General features: G+C 29.0%; 2 protein-coding genes across 3 annotated transcripts in view; one reads left to right on the top strand and one right to left on the bottom strand.

Moving 5' to 3' along the window:
* Positions 1-6,705: 6,705 nt before the first annotated feature.
* Positions 6,706-9,437, bottom strand: LOC123296002 (DNA repair protein RAD51 homolog 4). The gene is made up of 4 exons (XM_044877464.1): positions 9,267-9,437; positions 9,089-9,201; positions 8,803-9,013; positions 6,706-7,164 (listed from the first exon to the last, which is right to left on the bottom strand). Exons 1-4 carry the CDS (start codon positions 9,435-9,437, stop codon positions 6,706-6,708), a joined length of 954 nt encoding a protein of 317 aa, XP_044733399.1.
* Positions 9,438-9,543: 106 nt separating this feature from the next.
* The window catches only part of LOC123295678 (helicase domino), a 36,223-nt gene continuing 26,789 nt past the window's right edge, over positions 9,544-18,977 (top strand). For both annotated transcript variants that reach the window (XM_044877100.1, XM_044877099.1), the window contains exons 1-2: positions 9,544-9,751; positions 18,350-18,917. In XM_044877100.1, coding sequence (XP_044733035.1) covers positions 18,361-18,917 — 557 coding nt within the window. In that variant the 5' untranslated portion in view covers positions 9,544-9,751; positions 18,350-18,360. The remainder of the gene's footprint in view (positions 9,752-18,349; positions 18,918-18,977) is intronic.

The raw sequence follows: 18,977 nt of genomic DNA, 5'->3' as shown, positions 1-18,977 counted from the left end.
TATAATTTTGAGTCGGTAATTAACGTGAACAGAATATTATCCAAGTTTTTTTTAGGAAAAAACAATAGTTTTTCCCTGTGATTGCTTTCATTCACTGATCCACGTGTTGACCAAGATTTTAATGGGATCGTGCTTTCACGGATATGCGGTTTTTTGGCTTTTTGGTTAAACCTGTGATTACGTTCATTCGGTAATCCTCGAAAAATATGGGAAAAGCTCAAAAAAATGATATATATAAACACACAATAATATCCGTATAACCTCACCACTTTTTTATAATATAGTAATAGTTTATTAGTTTAAACTTTTTCATGTACACTTATAAAGAAAGGTTTTGCCTTTCTTTTTTTTATAAGCTGGTAGACCCATTCCTTGCAAAGAATCAACTTTTACTATTTCAAGACAGTGAAAGTATACTTTACCTAGTTATAGTTAACTCTAACTGATAAGACCAGTCTTTTACTGATAAGACCAGTAACAGTCGACTTTACCAAAGAAGAGTCAACTCTTACTGGAGGATCAACTTTTTCTGTAACATATATAACAGGCATTTTAATACTAAGAAAGACTTCATCTAGAGATAAAAAACAGAATTATAGGTGTTAGCTCGTATAGATATATAATATTTAATTGAAATGTTGTTTACAACCTTGTTTATTGCATACCATTAACCATTAACATTAAAAAAGGTTAATGCAACAATTTTTGACAACAAAAATTGTATTAAAGAATCATATAAAACATTAAAATAATTGTTTTTATTTTAATTTGGGTCACTATGTCGTTTAAGTGTCGTTGTAGTGTACCAATTAAATAATAAAATTTAAGGTCTTAAATTTGTGTGAAAAAGTTTATAATTATATGTAAACAACTTATATCACAACACAAACTACAAAGTTTGTATAAAAAGATAAGAAAATTATCGCATTTATAAAAGACTAGGGGAAAATATAGCACAGCATATTCAAATAAATGTATAATGAAGTAGGTATCTTTTTCCTTTTCATTCAATGAAAAAAATCAGTGTAACAGTTATAGTTTACATTTTTTTTACTCGTGACGCTGACATCTTAGTGTTCAAATCCCATAGATTATACTTAAATAATATAATAGTAATCATTTTATTATCAACTAGCGTATTTGAAATAAATCGACAAATGGTAGACATATACAGAAATAATGAAAAATTTTCATATATGATTGTTTTAGCGATAAAAAACTGGCAAAATAAAATTGATTAAGAATTAATCAATAATAACGACATATTTTTAAAAAAATTTAAATAATATAACATGATTTAATCTGTATACAATATATCTTGAATGATTTTGTTGTTTCTCGGAATGCAGGTAAGCTGCATTCAGAATACATGTAGGCTGAAGAGTTGTAATCAATGTGGTTTTATTGTAGAATAAACTAAAAATAACATCTTTTCGCGAAAAAAAGTAAAAAAAAAAAGGCTTCTTCTGACTGTTTATTTAAAAGCTGACCATTTTATTAAAAATCATACTGAAAATGTATACCATTTCATATTTTGTACCATTGATGCCCTGCATGGTAATATGTATGCACTAAATTTTACAATCATATTCTGGTTTTTTTATGGGTTCAGTGCCGGATTTCACTTTTTGATGCCCTAGATTTATATAGCAAATGGTGTCCTAGTTTTAATACCCTGTATATACGAAATATAAACATTTTGGTATAAGTTTTCATAAAATCATCTAATTAGTTCATTCCCGTTTGTCCGTTCGCCCGTCTCCAAGGCAACTCAAAAACGGCGACTCAGGACGTAAAAAGTGAGCTTTAGTTCGTAAATGAGCAACATAGGTCAACTAGGTCTCGGGTCCTTATCATCCATCTTGTTTAAGTTAGTTCTATAAAAATTTTTTCTTTTCAATAAATAACTTTTGTTCTAAACATTTTTTTATAAATATCATTTGTTTCCCGTGAAGAAGCAAATTAGGGCAAAACTTTAATGTCCAATTTCTTCAAAACTAGTGAGTCTAGTAATGGTTTTTTATAGAAAATGCTTCGAAAAATTATCGTAAATTAAAATAAATGGAGGTCGAACCACCATAAATGGATTGGTTATTAAATTTTTCTAATTTATTAAAAATAATGCAGACAATGATGTTCTGCGATATAACTATACTTTGTATGTTAATACCGGACCTGTTGTACCCATAGACAGCGGGTTTAGGACTGGCAGTCAAAAATTCATATATGTAATACTCCTATATTGCCAGCAGGAGATATGTACGGGCAGAAACATCACGATGCAGACGATATATTCCTCTCACTCTGTCGATGCAAGACCCCCTCGCATGTATTTTACTATGGGCTATTTACTACGTGGCACGATAGTAAATGACTCATAGTAAAAGATGGCTCGATTCCGGCACATACACGTAACTTACAAAGTGCTTTTGTTCTGTTTCGCTTGTTTTCATCGGTCCCTCTTATAAATAACTCAACTTGGAACACCCTTTTTAGTACGTCGCAGTGTGTTATTTATGGATACATGCATCTATTTATCTGCAATGATTATTGAAAAGCATTGTTCACACAATTTATAACAAAAACCAATTGATTTGTACTTTTTTTATTATTTCTCTGAATGATTACTGTATTTCAATGTGGAAAGACCAAACATATAAATAAGAGATATTCCCATAAATAACAACATATTTTGATAAAATCAACAACAACAACAATTCATTCAGGAGCTGCGTAAATTAATCAAATTCACTTTTAAAAAATGATCAATTGTTTAGAAATTATAAAAATTAGGTAATTTAATTTACGATGCCTTCGAGAAAGTTAAGATGGATGGAATAAAAACTCAATTTCAATTCAGTGCTGTGAAAAAGAAAATCCGAACAAAAGTTTAGTTAAGTAAACAAACTTAAGATCAATTCATATGTTAAAACACATATTACTTTAAGCATTTATATACAAAATAGATAGAAGATATTTCACTGAACTGACGTTGCCGTCTGTGCAAAGTGGACTTCAACCTCCATCTAAACTCTCTTTATACTCCGGTTTTACTCAGGAAAGAAGTTAATCGTTCTAGTACTAGCCCAGTGCAGTTACGCACTAACTCAAAAGTTGTTTGGAGATCTTAAATTTGATTTTGCGTATTCGGGAATTGAATTGAATGAATGTATGGAAAAAGTGTCCAAACTTTATGATTACCCCTCTTCGACTTACGTAACTGCACTAGACTATACCGTCCAAAAGCAGCTTAGATGTGAAATTTAATTTCGATCAGACAATAATTTTGACTGATAGAGCGCGTACAGGCACGTATTTATAAACTTCAATGAAGATCATTTTCGAAACTTACAAGATGGCACCAATGGACATGTAAGAAATTTTTTCATCATTACAAAACCAACAACTCTTTATTCTTGAAGAAGAAATTCGCTGAAATATAAATATTGTGTGTCATTGAACCATCATGACACCATTCACAAAAATTGAGACTAGAGATGGGTGTACCAATAATGACACGCCTATTTCAGTTTTATTTTAATTCAAGGTACCCATAAAATATGCATTATTCCTACACGGTGAGGCGACGCGACGGTATGTTTGCTAGCTAATTTCTAATCATACGATGGTGATACGAAGGTGTGCGCACAAAATAATAATATGCAACAAAATATTCACTAGAGTACATAGGCACTACATATTTATTATCAATTTATTAAAATTAGGTTTTTATCAAAGACATAGAGAATGGACTGAGTGTCCCCTATTCAGCTGTATTTTGTAAATACGAGCAAGAAACTATGAGAGCGATAAAGCGATTGTACGGCCAGTATTTCTCTTTTTCTAAAATTTCTACAGACTAGTGACGAAACGAATGTTGTATTTTGTAAATTCGCGAAGGCGAATGCGAATGTTTTCCAATATTTGTGAGTGTTAACATTCAAATGAAGCACTCGCAAATTGTTATGTAACAACTTCATACATATAATAATACAATAAATAAACAGGAAAAAAGTGTCAATAGAGGGAAAGTTGGGAAACAGCACCGATTTTAATGAAATTTTTTGAAACGTGTTTAAAGGACCGCAAGGAATATTTAACCTAGTCATAGAGGGACATAGAGCTCAAGTGGGGCATATGTAACCCAAACTTTTTATGAAATGCTTATTTTGGGTTGAAATGCTTAATAAAATCGAAAATTTTCGATATATCGTATGGCTCAGAACTATTAGCGAATAAAACATGCATAGAAACTGAAAACAATTAAAACAAAACAGAAATATAATTTTTTTCAAACATTTCTACAAAATTAACCTTGAATTAAGTTAATAAATACAATAAAATGAATAAGTCGCTTGACTAACATCCTTATTAAAATAATTATTATTTAATATTTACAATAACTTCATATTGTCCTTCGCATTTTGTTGAAGATTTTAACAGATTATTACCAACTTGAGTAAAACAATACATTTTAGGATTAGTTAAATCGATGTATAGCATAGTTTTGCGAAAATTACCAAATTTGCATTCATTGCCTATGTTGTTTTATTACCCTGACATTTTAAAAGAATTAATAAATTTGTTCAGAAAATTCTGCCAAAAAAAATTCAGCTCATTTGCTAATGAAATGAGTATTTTATAAAATAGCTTCAGATATCACAAAGAATAATGAATTAATTGTTAAATTAATCCGATTTTTGTATTTTTGGGTCAATACTACCCTTTGTTTCAAGGTTTATCAAGGTTTTTTACGGAAAAAATTTTCTATCTCCGATTTGGATAAAAACCATTATCTAGAGTATTTTTGATCCAAAAATTACAATAATCGTGCCATTTGACGATCGGGCAAATAGTTTCCGAGATGCTACCTATAATCACATTTACAAAGAGGTATATTTCCGATAAACTTGCCGATAAATCGAAAAATGAACTGGATTTTCGAATTTTCTTTTTCTAAAGAGTATGAAAAAGACAAAATTCTTCAAAAAATGTCTATGAAAAGTTTATGTTATTCGCTCCAAAATAAGTTCTTGATTCGCGCTTGTATAGGCAGCTTATACTACATATGTGTAAAAATATGGCGTTCAAGTATATCTTGATAAATTATTGTAAATACTTGGATTAGAATTTTTCGATATTGATCATTTTCATTTTAATTGGCAATGTTCATTATGTTTTTCTTTCTTTTAAATCATAGTAGACTAAGACATATATATTTCAAGTGTTTTTCCTGTAAAAAAAATAACGGTCGAGTTAAAACACACGAGCTTCAATTTGCTACTTCGAACGATGGCTTTTTTCATACTTCATAGTTCATAATGAAATAAAAATCCACTTGACTTCACGAAATTATTATAAATTCTCATGTAAGATTACAAAAAATATGAATTAAAATTAATATGAAAATTTGGAAGAACCTTTAAATGGTCAAATAAACTTACAAAATTCAGATTGAACTAGATTGATCTAATATTTCATTTAATTTAGCAAACGGCCAATTCTAAATTAGCCAAGTATTATCAAGTGCGGGTTAATGAGGACAACAAATTGCCTTCACTAACTTTCTTGTTTTCAAGAAAATTCGTTCTTAACAAAAAGTTTGAAAAATTATAAATACAACCTACGCTCATCAGAAAAAATGAAATTAAGACAATTAGAGGCGTTCCCAAGGAAAGCACAAGAAATCACGTTTTCTTGGGATCATCTTTAGATCGTATGAAAATGATTTTTTAAAAGAGATTTTTAAAATCAACAATAGTCGATTATAGAGACGGAAATAATTTAGAGAGAATTGGGGAAAATGGTTGTAAATGTAATCGTTCGCAGGTATCAGGTGTACTTCAAAACCTACCTAGTTTCAAATATCCAAAATACAGACTGTATCTGCCTGAACTCTACCTTTTTGTGGCGTTTTCAGCTCTCATGCTGTGTGATTTTTGTTTATAAATATAAAAATTCTTTTTTTGAACGGTTTATGCAAAATGTATAACATGAATGTATAATACACAGTAGCATTACATAAAGGAATCATTGATAATTGATAAATTGGCAATGACTCGGTTTATTATATTCTCATCTATTTATAATTTCGTCGATCAATTATTGAAGTTCATAATATCAAAAGTCTTTTTATTTTTATCATCAAAACTTTCCAAAATAATCTTCTAAAAAACTTAACACAGGGAAATGGGTGCATGCAAAATCGTCAATTATTCTTTTATTTTATTTATATACATTTTTTTTGCAATGGTGTCTGTTCTCTTCAACCCTCCGCGCTTTCGTTCTAAAAGAGTAAAATAAATTTAATTTGGAAACGCTGAAGACGAAGCAAAGATTTGCAAGCAAGAAGTAATTATTTTCAGTGCCGACTTAAATATGCACATAGGCTTATCGGCATAAGCTGGAGCATAGAACCCCAAGTTGTTAAGGCACCCCAGACTCTCCGCACAAATATTTCCTTACATCAGCGATTAATGAAATCGCAGAACGTAGGATTAACGTAATAATAAATAATAGTTGAACCAAAAATAACAAATTATTTGCTATTCAAATTTCACAGCATTGTGATGATTAAATTTAATTCTATATTTTAAAAATTGTTAACTTTTTATTAAATTTATTATTAATACTTCAAAAAAAGACTCAAAATATAAATTAATTAAACTATGCCATACTTTTCAAATTTTTATTGCAACTAAAATATCACGATACACCATTTTTATCAATTACAATATTTACAATACAGCCTTGTTTTAATCGTGTACTTTTCAAAACTTCTATCGAATAATTATCAACATTAAACATATTTTGCTTAATTAAAAGTCGTGTATCTGGGACGTCAAACCAATATTGACCTAAATCAGGCGTTGTTACACTTTTATTAACAATATTCACCTTAACAGAATTAATTATAATTACAACAATAGAATGTTGTTTAGCTAATGAATTTATTAAATTTGTAACATAGTTTAAAAAACCTAAACGTGATTCTTCAAACGATAGTGGCCAAAAAATGCTGGAGAATAAATCAATTACTATCACTCGCATATGATTCCATTTTTTAGGAATTTCATCGTGCAATTCTTTTAATGTAGTTATTAAATCGTTAACATCGAAAATTTGTTCAACAAAGATGTTGTTTTCAATCTTAGGAGCTGTTTCCTAGAAAAAATCAAAAAGATTTAAAAAAAAAATAGAAATAATACAAATTCATGTAAACTGAATCTACTATTTCTTAATTTGTTTAATAATTGAATAAAAGTATTTTGGAAGAACATTGATAAAAATATATTGTACATTGTTTGTATCTAATTTTAACTAAAATTAAATATTCAAAAAATTAAGGAATGAAATCATGACATTACTTGTAACGATTACGATTTAATTAGAGTTCATTATTTTAAAAACAAGGCAAGATACTATTAATTATTAGGTTTATGAGCAAATGGTTCTCTTCAGCGACAAAGGTTTTCAGTACGAGCGCCAAGGGAAGCTTAGACTTGTGGTTGAAATTAGTTACCATATACTCAATTTTGATGATGAAGTTGCTTATAACTTCATGAATGTAGACGAAAAATATGAATAAAATTTTTCGATATCTGGCTTGGTTTTCGAAATATAGAAAGCTACGAAAACATATCATCCATCTACCGTTTTCCAATAAAACCAATTTAGGCATGTTTAAGCCTACTTTTGAAATCATTTATTTATTTAAATAATCGGATAACCCCCCCCCCTGAAATTTTCAGAATTGGTTTAAACTTTGCCCAACTGCATATAAAAAAAATTAAGCCTTTTATCCAAAATTGCCCTGGCGCTCGTACATTCTTAAAAACATATTTTTGACTAAATCACATTAAAAGTAATTTGGACCCAAGAATTTAGATAAATTAAAATATCTACAATAGGGTATTATCGTTAGTCAAAAATAAATCATGAAATTTGAAAAAAGTTAAATTTTATGTAAAAATATACTTAAATATTCTGATTTCGAGTCATAAATGCACATTTTTGTTTAAAATATTAAAATTAAAAATCGAAATTTTTAAACTGTATATCACGTGACCTAAAACGCGGGTAAGCCCTGCTGTGATGTCATAGCGGTATGAATCATAGACCATCACCATCAGTTAGTTCAGTGTACAGACAGCTGGGTATAATATATCCATATATAATAAGTATTTATATTTATTATAATCAGATGTCTATGAATATATCTGTCAAACTTATTTGTGTTATTTTGTATAGTGATACCCATATTACGTCATCAAATTGGATGCCCGCGTTTTTGACAGTTTAAAAAAGATTTAAAATTTAATTTAAGTTTTTGGCAAGAAAGCGTGTGTATTTTTCCGAAATAAATCTTTGGTGGCTTTTTATTAGCAAAATCAACATTTTGAAGTACTTTTTCAAAAAATAGTGGAATACCCTATTTTTTCTCAGTTCTACACGACGTTATTGAAGTAAACAATTGATTTACATTCAAATAACGGTTTATTAAATTTAAACCAGAATTTTTTTTTTTAAATATTTATTACAATTTGAGAACTGTTAAAATTCCTCCCCAAAAAGTTTTCGTATTTTATTTTTTATACTTAATTATAGATTTAAAATTTAATACGCAATTATATTGTATTTGGACTTCGAACCACAACGCAGGAAATAGGAAATTGATTTTAGTAAACATCATAATATTTTGACAACATGGCAAACAAGTGATAATTTTCTGTAATCTGAAGTTCATTTTTGAAACAAAAATCAAGTGCTTTTAGGTATTTTCTTCAAAATTGTTTTGTATACCTCTAAATTATATCCTCGTAATTTCAAAATTTGTTCAATTCGTTCAATACAAAACTCATTTCTTGTATCAATAAAATATATGCCTTGATTACGTTCTAGTGATAGGTTAACTGCTAGTGTGTAAAAAATTTGTGATTTTCCAGAATGTGGAGTGCCACAAATTTCATAAACCTTCCCTCTACGTAAACCTCCTTCTAATAATTTATCTAAACTAAAACAAAAAATAACAGGTTCAACAAATTGAGTTTTTAGCATAAAAGTAATTTTTTGGGATGGTAATTATAACCTTTGTATTCCTGTTGGAATTATGGAGGAAAGTGGTTTATTGTAATATTCTTCGGCATTGAAAATATTAGTTGTATAAGTATTTATTATATGTTTTCTTATCAGTGAAATTTCCTGTAATTAAAAAAAAATTTACTATAAAGGATTAATCATTTAAAGAATACTTGTTATTTACTAACCTTATACTTTAATTTCGATTTCCTAGCAAGTTCTTCGATAGATTTATCTAAAAAATTACCTAAAGTTCTGATATCATTATTTTTAAGTTGCGTTAAAATATCGTTAGTTAATAAAGGATGAATTTCTGTTGTTAATTTAATTTTATGTTCATCTTGAACATTTTCAACCATTTTAAAAAAATGCGGTACTTAAAAATACAACGCTATCGGTAGATGTCTCTACTATATTGTACATGCGCATTAGTATAATTGGTAGCGGATCTAGGCGGCTGCTTGCTTGTGTGGAGATTCTATCGCCATGTCTCGAAACAACGATGTGTCCTTGATGTGAACGCGTAAAATGTCCACAAAAGTTATAGATATATTTCGCGACTTGGTTATAACGTGGGGTACCTAATTGTTGTTCGATATTTGTTTGAAACGTCTGTGCTATTTATTTTCATCGATGGAGTTTCTTCATTGTTGATATTTGTGATTACATTATGGTAAGTTTCATCTGCTAGGATAGAAACTAAATATGGCGTCTTTAAATTTCCTTTGTGTTTCATAACTTTATATATTTAAAAAAAATTTTTTTCTAACTGATCATCTACCTACTTAATCTAGTTCTGTATTATATTTTTTTTGGTATGTAATGCTTTGTTAAATTAGATTTAAGAAATTTACTTACAAAATATTTTTTTTTTTTTTAATAATTCTAACGATAAAATAAGTTTGCTTCCACCCTTTTTATATTCTATGCTGAAGTCGCGGACAATCTATTGATTCATTTTTATAAGCATTCGAAATGTTGAATTAAATTTTTAAAAGTATGTTGCTTGGTAATTTAATTTTGTAGCTTTTTTAAAATTTATTTTTTTTGTTTTCGGTTTGTATTTTTAGCGCGCCTTTCACAATTCAAAAATAATTTGAATTTCCCAGACGAAACTTTTTTTATACCTAATTAAAGTATACCTGGTGATGTTCCTAAAATTAGTCTTCAGAAATTAAATATAATAATTTTAAGAGATTTTTTTCATTATAAAGAGAAATTTAATTTTGAAAATCGAAATCAATATTTTATAATAAATTTTTCCGCTCATTGCGTCACGGAGAGATTTTCTGAGAAAACTTCTTAATTGAAGGACAGGAATGTATGCTTATAAATAGGTTTGAATATAGAATTAATAAAACTTTTATGTATAATGATTTTCAATTTTATAAAATATAAAAATTACGTCATTATCAGTTTTTGAGTTGTTATGGGTTAGCGTTTTGTCGGTGTCATATTGAAAACAAAATTTTAATGTTATTTTTATTCTTGATTAGAATCATTGTTAACGTGTATTAAATCAACTTAGTCGGGCTTAACAATAGAGGAGTATTTTATTGTTGTTTTAACTACTTGATTCGTCTTAAAAGAATCAGTGCATGTAAGTTGAAACTGTTGAAAGTTTGCCGTTGAAGATGAAGAAGATAAATAAACCTCCGACTACCTTAATAATAATATAAATGGTTTCGTAGAATTTCTAGTAATTACATCATCTTTTTGAATGCCGGGAATACTGTTGGCCTTGAACTTATGCATTTCAAACCCGGTATTAACAGTCATAAACAATCAAGTTCTTTAATTTTAATCAATTAACCGCTGCTTTTAAAATTGATTGTCGAATACAATCACTATTTAGTTTTAAAGCGCAACATTTTATTAATTTTTTTTAATCGAATTGTCGAAAATGCCATGGAATGTAAGCCCCGCCCATTGCGACACCTTACCAAATTTTTTAGCTCAAATATTGTTGAGCTAGATAGATAGTTTTATTAACGTCTAAGTACAAATAATAAATATGTACAGGCCAGTGATTTACTAACCTAAGAAGCTGCTTACTTAATTATATATTTGTTGATGTTTTTATATACAGTGTGTTTTAAAAGAAATGCTAAATATTAAAATGATAGTACGAGTAGTTAAAAGACGTACATTCATGAGACTTGTTAATTATTAGACAAGTACAAAAATTATGATAATATAAAAGTTTAAATGATTTTGAATGATTTATGAAAGAACGATATACTGTTATCGAAATAATTTTGTTGAATTTTAAGTTTTAAAAAGAGAAAAAAAGAAAAGTTTTATAAGGGGCTTAATGGAAAATATAAATCGATATTTCTCAAAAATAATATCGATACTTATTCTTGAAACTTTTAACAGAATTTCATAATTTTTCAATTTTCTCATTATTTAAAATTCACTTTCTGTTTTCTAATAAACGCACATAGCAAAACAGATTAAGGATGACTGTCCTTAAGTTAGGAAGTTCATTATGAATACAAAATAAATCATTCATGAAAGTTCGTTAAATTTTGGGATTCGTATTTTGAATTTTTCTGATTTGTAGAAATTGATGCCCTTTTAATTTTTTTTTTACAATGTTTTTTTAATCACTATATCTAATCTTTATTGATATAATCTTTAGAATTATTAATTAAATCTTGAGAGGGTTTTAATTGTTTTTTGATTTTACTATTTTGAAAAGAAGATATCCAATCACGTGGAAAGTTTCTTTTGCAATTGGCTCATTTTGTCTCACAGATTTCCTTACTTTTGATACGTAATGAAAAACTAAAATAAGTGTAGCTAGATAAATTGAAATTACTAAAGAAGATTGATCTGTTTGGCGATGTCGCATATGGTGCCAGCCACTATTCGAAAATCCTTTCTATTATAAATTTTAAAAAGTGGTAAACATTTCGTTTTTTGTTTTAACTGTATACTCATCGTCACAAAATTTGCACGGTTTTTATCATTATAATTGATATTAATATAACTATACCATTTAGAAAATAATGGTAAAATCTGTGCAAATTTTGTGACGTAGACATGGTAACCTTAAACTAGTTTCGTGTCTGTGTAACACCATGGCCGAAAATACCGACTCTAGATATAGTTAGTTCAGTTATCAATTGAAGCTGCATTTAATGACCAGGTGACTACAGGAAGTCACTTAAAGTAAACTAAAAATTTTCCTTTATTCTGCGAATTTTCTTTATTAAGGCGAGATTGACATAGGCTTGTTTATATTAATTGCTGAATATAATTTTGTATCTTATATTATAATCAAATAATTTTGTTTGAATATGATTTATGCAATGTCAAATTCATGTTTGAAGACTTATTATATATTCAATTTGTGGATATTTTCACCAAGTTCAACCCAACTTTTTTCCCCTAATAGACTGATTTTTTTATTCTAATCGGCATAACGAAATTTTAACCGGACATCCATAACTAAACAAAGACTAAAATCACTCTCTATTCGAATCCCTAAGTCTGCCATCTCTCCAGATTTGGTCGGGAGATCAATGGATCTATCTTGCTCAATTACGAATGCAAACTCAGTCGTTGAGTCCTAAACTCGCTATAAAAATTTCAGCTCGATATCTCTTTTCACTTTTTAGTTATCGCGTTGACGGGCGGAAAATTGGAAATAAAATAATGGTGATTTTATGAACACCTATACAAAAATTTTGCAGCATCAATATTTCTTAGTGTTTCAAACTTGGGATTAAACTTGATATACCCTGATATTTTTCATATGTGTTGGGTATAAAATGATAATGATACCTCCGCATCTTTGTTTATTGTTTTTCATTTCTCTAAGGATTGAAATATCGTATTACTCAAACGATCACGTAGGCGTACTTTTCGTAATAATTTAATATTTATGAGATTTTTTTTGTTTAATCGAAACCAATTTTTTTTGTTTTATTTTCATTAGTTATTGGATTTCACTTCAAATTGACTGAAAGTTATAGTTATACCCACTAGTTGGAAAATAAAATTTATTTTAAATGTTATAATTTGATTTATTTTTGCTTAATATGGTTCAACAAAAATAAAGACTGTTCGAAAATTATTTAAAATTAGGTAAATAATGATTGTTTTATTAGAAAACTATTGATTTTTTCATTTTAATTTCAAATCGTTTTTCTATAGCACCAAATGTCAATGATGATTTGTATACACCATTAGTTAGAACTATTAATCGCATACATAAAATTTAAAACATGCGCGCTTAAAAATATTAAATAGATCAATTCCGAATATCTCCTATCTGTAAAACCATTATATTGCGGGAATTGAGTCACCCCCATCACTTTTTTGTGAGTTGCAAAACACTATTTATCTGCCCGGCCCCTAAATTTGTATATGTAATCTATGTTAGTAAAGTTAAGAGTTCTTTCCGAATGTAAATTTCGATTTTGCCTCAATTTCCTAGATAATTTTTTGTATTATATAAATACGTATTACAACTGCCAAGTAGTCATCATTAGTATGAATTAGCTAATCGTAATTATTCTTATTGTGTATGTTAGTCGTTGCTAAATTGATAACGTTCTGTACTCAGAGATACATATTTATATAATATTAAAATTGATCTAGGAAATTGAGAAAACAATTTTTTTGTTTGGTTAATTCTAAACAGTGCAAACTAGAAGAGCACATACAGGTTAGATTAGGTTATATTAGCTGTTCACGACGAACACACTTAGGCTATAGAGACAATAGATACCATATATGTGTGTTTTACCACCTTTTGCGCCGATAATTCAATTTAGCAGCTTCTCAATTATTTTAGATTCATTGAATATAGCGAGACTTTTAAATGCATGAGTCATAATTTCAAATTTTTTTTTTTTTTGACAAAAATGGAAAGATGGTTATATTATATTAGTTTTACAAAACTGTTTTGATTTTTTACTGATAATTTTTAAGTTACAGGCAATTTTAAAAGAACTTTTCAAAAGAGAAATGAAAAAGTCCGACAAAAAAAATGCTGGTAAAAGATCGTGTATCGTCATAATGTTAATTAATAATTGTTTACAGTGTATACTATTCAATTAACATGATTACGTCACAACGATGTTTTACGAACATTTTTTTTCGGACTTTTTCTTTGCTCTTTTGAAAAGTTCTCTTAAAAAATGAAAATAAAAACAGTTTTGTTATAAAATGATCTTTACTTTTTTGCCAAAAAAAAAAAAAAATTTGGTTCAAATTCCAATTCTGGCAGAGATTACATTCCTAAATTTTTTATATTGTAATAAATCTATTCAACACTATTTTTATCAATTAACAGATGAGGGAATATTTCTTTAATACCAGATCTTAGACTAACAAAATAAGTTAACTACCTTGTTTCAACGTTATCTTTATTTAGTTCAAATGATTGCACAACTTTGGCCAATACTTCATGTTTGATATAAAAATTGACCTTGGTATAAAATTTTTATTTTACCCTACATTGAAGACGAAAGGGTGTTGTTGAAACTAAAACCACATACAACCAACCAAGCACTTATTACAAAATATCTTGAATTTTTTTCAAATAAAAGATTGCGTGTATTGATACACAAGTCAAAACAATATTCTGTTTGAACAAAAGTTGTATTGTCTAAAAACCACGCATATATTCACAAAGATAATTTTATTATTTTATGATGGAGAATAAAAATAAAAATTGTGTTCTGAAAATGAATCATACCTACCTTGCATATTTAATTATAATACAGTACACGTATATGGACTTGATATGGACAGTTGTTCTATAAACTGGATTTTAATATTTAGTTTGATGATTCCAATATCTATGTAAAAATCTTCATTCTGGAGCCGTTTGTTTGAGCTGAAACATTTAGAATTATATTACAACTTGTAATGCATGTCGGTGTCAATATATTTGCAACAATAAGTTGTACCTTTTAGTGTGTACATCACATGTTACTCTATAGTCATAAAAATTAGAATATTTTAACTGGTGCGTTTGTAAGGTTCCGTGCTCAAAGGGTGCCCGACGAAACTATTACTAAAATTCCACATCGCCTGTAAGCGGATTGTACCGCAATAGTTAGAGATTTGTAATTTCGACAAAGAGTATATTAAAAAATAAAAAAGAACAAGTGCGAGCCGGACTCGCACACGAAAGATTCCGTACTTATTTTTTTTTTTTTAAATACTGTATTAAATAAAAAGTACATAGTAAGTATATGACAAAATTATTAATTTTTTTACCGGGTGTACAATAAAATCTGAATATGTGTGCTAAAAATTAGAGAATTGATTCCATCTGAGTCTACTTAGATTGTACAAATTTATGCCTCTAAAATCAAGACATCGATAAAATGACTGTTTTCCTATCAAGCAACATAGGTTTTCTTATTCTTCGATGACTTCTTAAAAACGTCTTCTAACAATTTGCTGAGTCATTATGTGGCTGACCAGGGCAAACGAGATTTTAGGTCAACTGTTCCTCATTACTGATAATAGAAAGAGGCATACTTTAAATTGCAAAGTTGTTTTTAATAACAAAGCCAACAACTTTTGTGTACATTCAACAGAAGTCATTTGGTGTAAAATTTTTTATTTTAATAAATAGATTTTTTCTGAATATATTCGATTTTCAAAGAAATATTTGGAACAAAAATTGTAGGGTGTGCTCGATAGAGAGATAGAGTCTACTCTGGATTTTGGATGAAGCGGATTTATCATTAATAAAAAATGTGTTATCATAAAACTACTATGAATTCAACGCTATAAAGATAAACTTTAAGATACTTTTCATTACCCCTTTCGCGATGGATTTATCGTTTCGTAATGTGAATGCAAAAATGAGAATGTTTATTTTTAATATTACTTGATAATGCATAAAGTGTTTTATTATCAATTAGGTATTATTATAGAGCTACGTTTATCCAAATCAAGTGGGATCAGCGTTTGAATTTATAGGAAAATGTAAAAATCAATACATGTGTATACGTTAAGAGAAAATTAGTATTATTTTAAAACAAATCATGTATGCAAAATATATTAATATATTATATTATTCAAGAATAGATATACGATGTAGATATAATGGTGAAAAGTAATATGCAACATCATTTCAAACTTGCAGCCTTTAAATACTATGAAACAACTGTTCAAGATAAAGGGCTGAAATATTTATGAGCTCAATAGGCCCACAATAGGGAACTTCTAGTGACACTTCTACTCACGTAGCTGCCTTTGATGGGCAGATGTAAGCAAAGTTAGTTTTTTTTACTTAAACAGGGAATCGAGTGATGAATCATTTAAAGAGGGTTTTCAAAGATAAATACAACAGATTTAAAAAAAATTCGCTACGACTTTTTTCGTGGCCTTACGATGATGTAAAAGCCGCTTTTTGTAGTTTTTTTTATTCATAGCTCAAAAAAAAGCAAACGCACACACAGCAGAGGGGGCTTCAAGTAAATAAATAACGTGGAAATGATGAGCCATAAAGTCTTTGCCATTTTCACGTTATTTGTTAACTCTAAACCCCCTTTAATTTTTTATCAGTCATATTGAAATCTTAAAAAATTTAGTTTTTTTAACCGTTTGTTAGCAATTTTAAGTCGAATTTTTTTCTGTCATTATACAATAGGGTATATAATTTTAAATTGGGATTAAGCAGAGAGAGAGAATTTAAAAGCAGAGGAATTTAAATAATTCGGTTATTATACTTTTTAATTCCATCCAATATTGAAACCAATTTGATAAATCAGAATTTACGAAAGGTTGATTGATTCTTGATTATTTTATATAGCAGCCAATGCGGTCTTTCAATGAAAAATTAAAACTGTCAAAACCCATTTAATATAAAGACAAAAAATTTTTGCGCAATGATCAAAAATGGGTTTCATTGATTTGAAATTCTTGAAGTTGACAGTTTTCAGTGCCTTTATTTTATCATTTCAAGGTCACTTGGTCATCTGCCTGCCAAGTGGTTTTTTAAATCCTGGATACTTTTGATTTTTCTTGACTTGTGTAGGGTAATCAGTTTTCCGTGAGGCATATAATCAATTACCATTCTAGTTTGCACACAAGTTACCATTTGCGTTCGACAAGTAACTTTGGTGCATTTGTCATAGCATGGAAAATCGCACAGGGAACATTCCCACATTCGTAAAGAAAAATAGCTCGTATAAGTTGTGTAGATTTTTTATTAGACATCCAAGTAGTAAAAGTTCTCACATCGTTCGAATTTCTAAGTTAACTCTCGTGTGCTATAGACAATTCCCGCCGTCGCAAGAAAATTAATTTAATTAATAGTTGTGATGGGCTAGTGTTGTGCATGGTATATGCATGAAGGAGGTGCACTCAGCCTCTGAAATTGAGGAATTGATAAATGAAATTATCAGCGGAAAGGTGGTAAAACACATTAATGGTATCACAAAGTGCTCTATAAGTGTGTCTTTCGTAGACACCCAATAAAACCTAACCTATCCTATGGACAATTAGAAATTATAGTATCATTCTAGTACTATTTAGAAATGAAAACTGCCCTGATATTTATGTGAAACACGGTATATAATAAGTCGTCTTCTTCGTGATAAATAAGTTTGAATCGGTTTATGATATTTATTTTGTTAATACTTTCAATAACTAGTCTTTCATAGAATCACTTTCGGATTCAAGCATCGAATTTCACAACCAGCTTTAATTTAGTTTCAGATAACTAGAGAATTTGTGCATTTTTTATCGAAAACCAAATAAACTGTAATTATAATTAGATTATTATTATTTTAATTTACTAGATGTCATCCCAATAAAGCTAATTAAAAACAGCAGATCATATAACCTTCATATACTAGATTAAGGTTTAAATTAAAGAACTGTCTCAATAGCAATGTCGATCAGTTATTGTACATAAATTACAATAACTTTTGCAACATTGCAAGAGTAAAATATGAAGGCCAGCATGAGTTTATTTGTCATATCGTATACTCTATCTAGAACTTCACTACAATTAAAAAAAATTTTTATTTGATAACACATTTTTAGAAGACATAAAAAAATTGCAACGCTACTGTGTAGCGATAATACTACCAATAAAGGGTCAATTTAAAATTATATTTATGGCCATGAACTATAAACAATATTAACGTAAATATTTTTAAACTATAAAAATAAAATAATAAACAAGTATGTAGAATAAGACCCTTAATCAACTTTGACAACCAGAGGCAAAGTGCTTTTCTGGCTTTGACGCTTATATAAATATTTTAATTTAATTTTTTGTTTACAGGTTTTAATACAATGAGTGAACCGGGCACGGGAGGTGGGGCACCGCCCCCGCGGGTTCCCCCCGTGGCCCGGACGGGGGCGGTGCGACTCACGCAAGTTGCGGGGGGTCAATACGTGTTAAGTAACTCTCAAACGCAACCAGTACCTCCTCTGTCTCAAATAACGAGCATTGTTACGGCAAATCCTGTTTTAAATCAGGGAGGAGTTACTCGAATAGTAAATATGTCGCCTACACGTAGTGGTGTACTTGCTTTAGCAACGAATAGAAATTCTTCGTCACCAGCGGCTACACATCAAAGTATTGTAAATGCGTTAACAAAACCTAGACAAAATCCGTTGGTAGTTGGGAATACTGTTTCACCTGGACTAAGAACTCAAACATCATCGACAGGTGTTTTTGTTACACCCACATCAACGCCGACAAGTAGTCCCAATATTTCACCTGCTAAGAAACGTTTAAAATTAAATGACGGTACTAGTGAAGCTACATTAAATGAAAATGAAACATCGGGCTTAAGAAAACGAATTCTTGAGCATCGACAATTAAGGCTGCAAAGTGTTAAAGAAAGGTATTTTTTTTATAAAACCAGAGATTATAGCTAGAAACTTTGAAATCTTGTATAATTAAC

Source organism: Chrysoperla carnea, chromosome 3, assembly GCF_905475395.1.
Source record: "Chrysoperla carnea chromosome 3, inChrCarn1.1, whole genome shotgun sequence".
In the NCBI taxonomy this organism is placed as follows: Eukaryota; Metazoa; Arthropoda; class Insecta; order Neuroptera; family Chrysopidae; genus Chrysoperla; species Chrysoperla carnea.
This window is presented reverse-complemented; position numbering and strand designations above follow the sequence as displayed.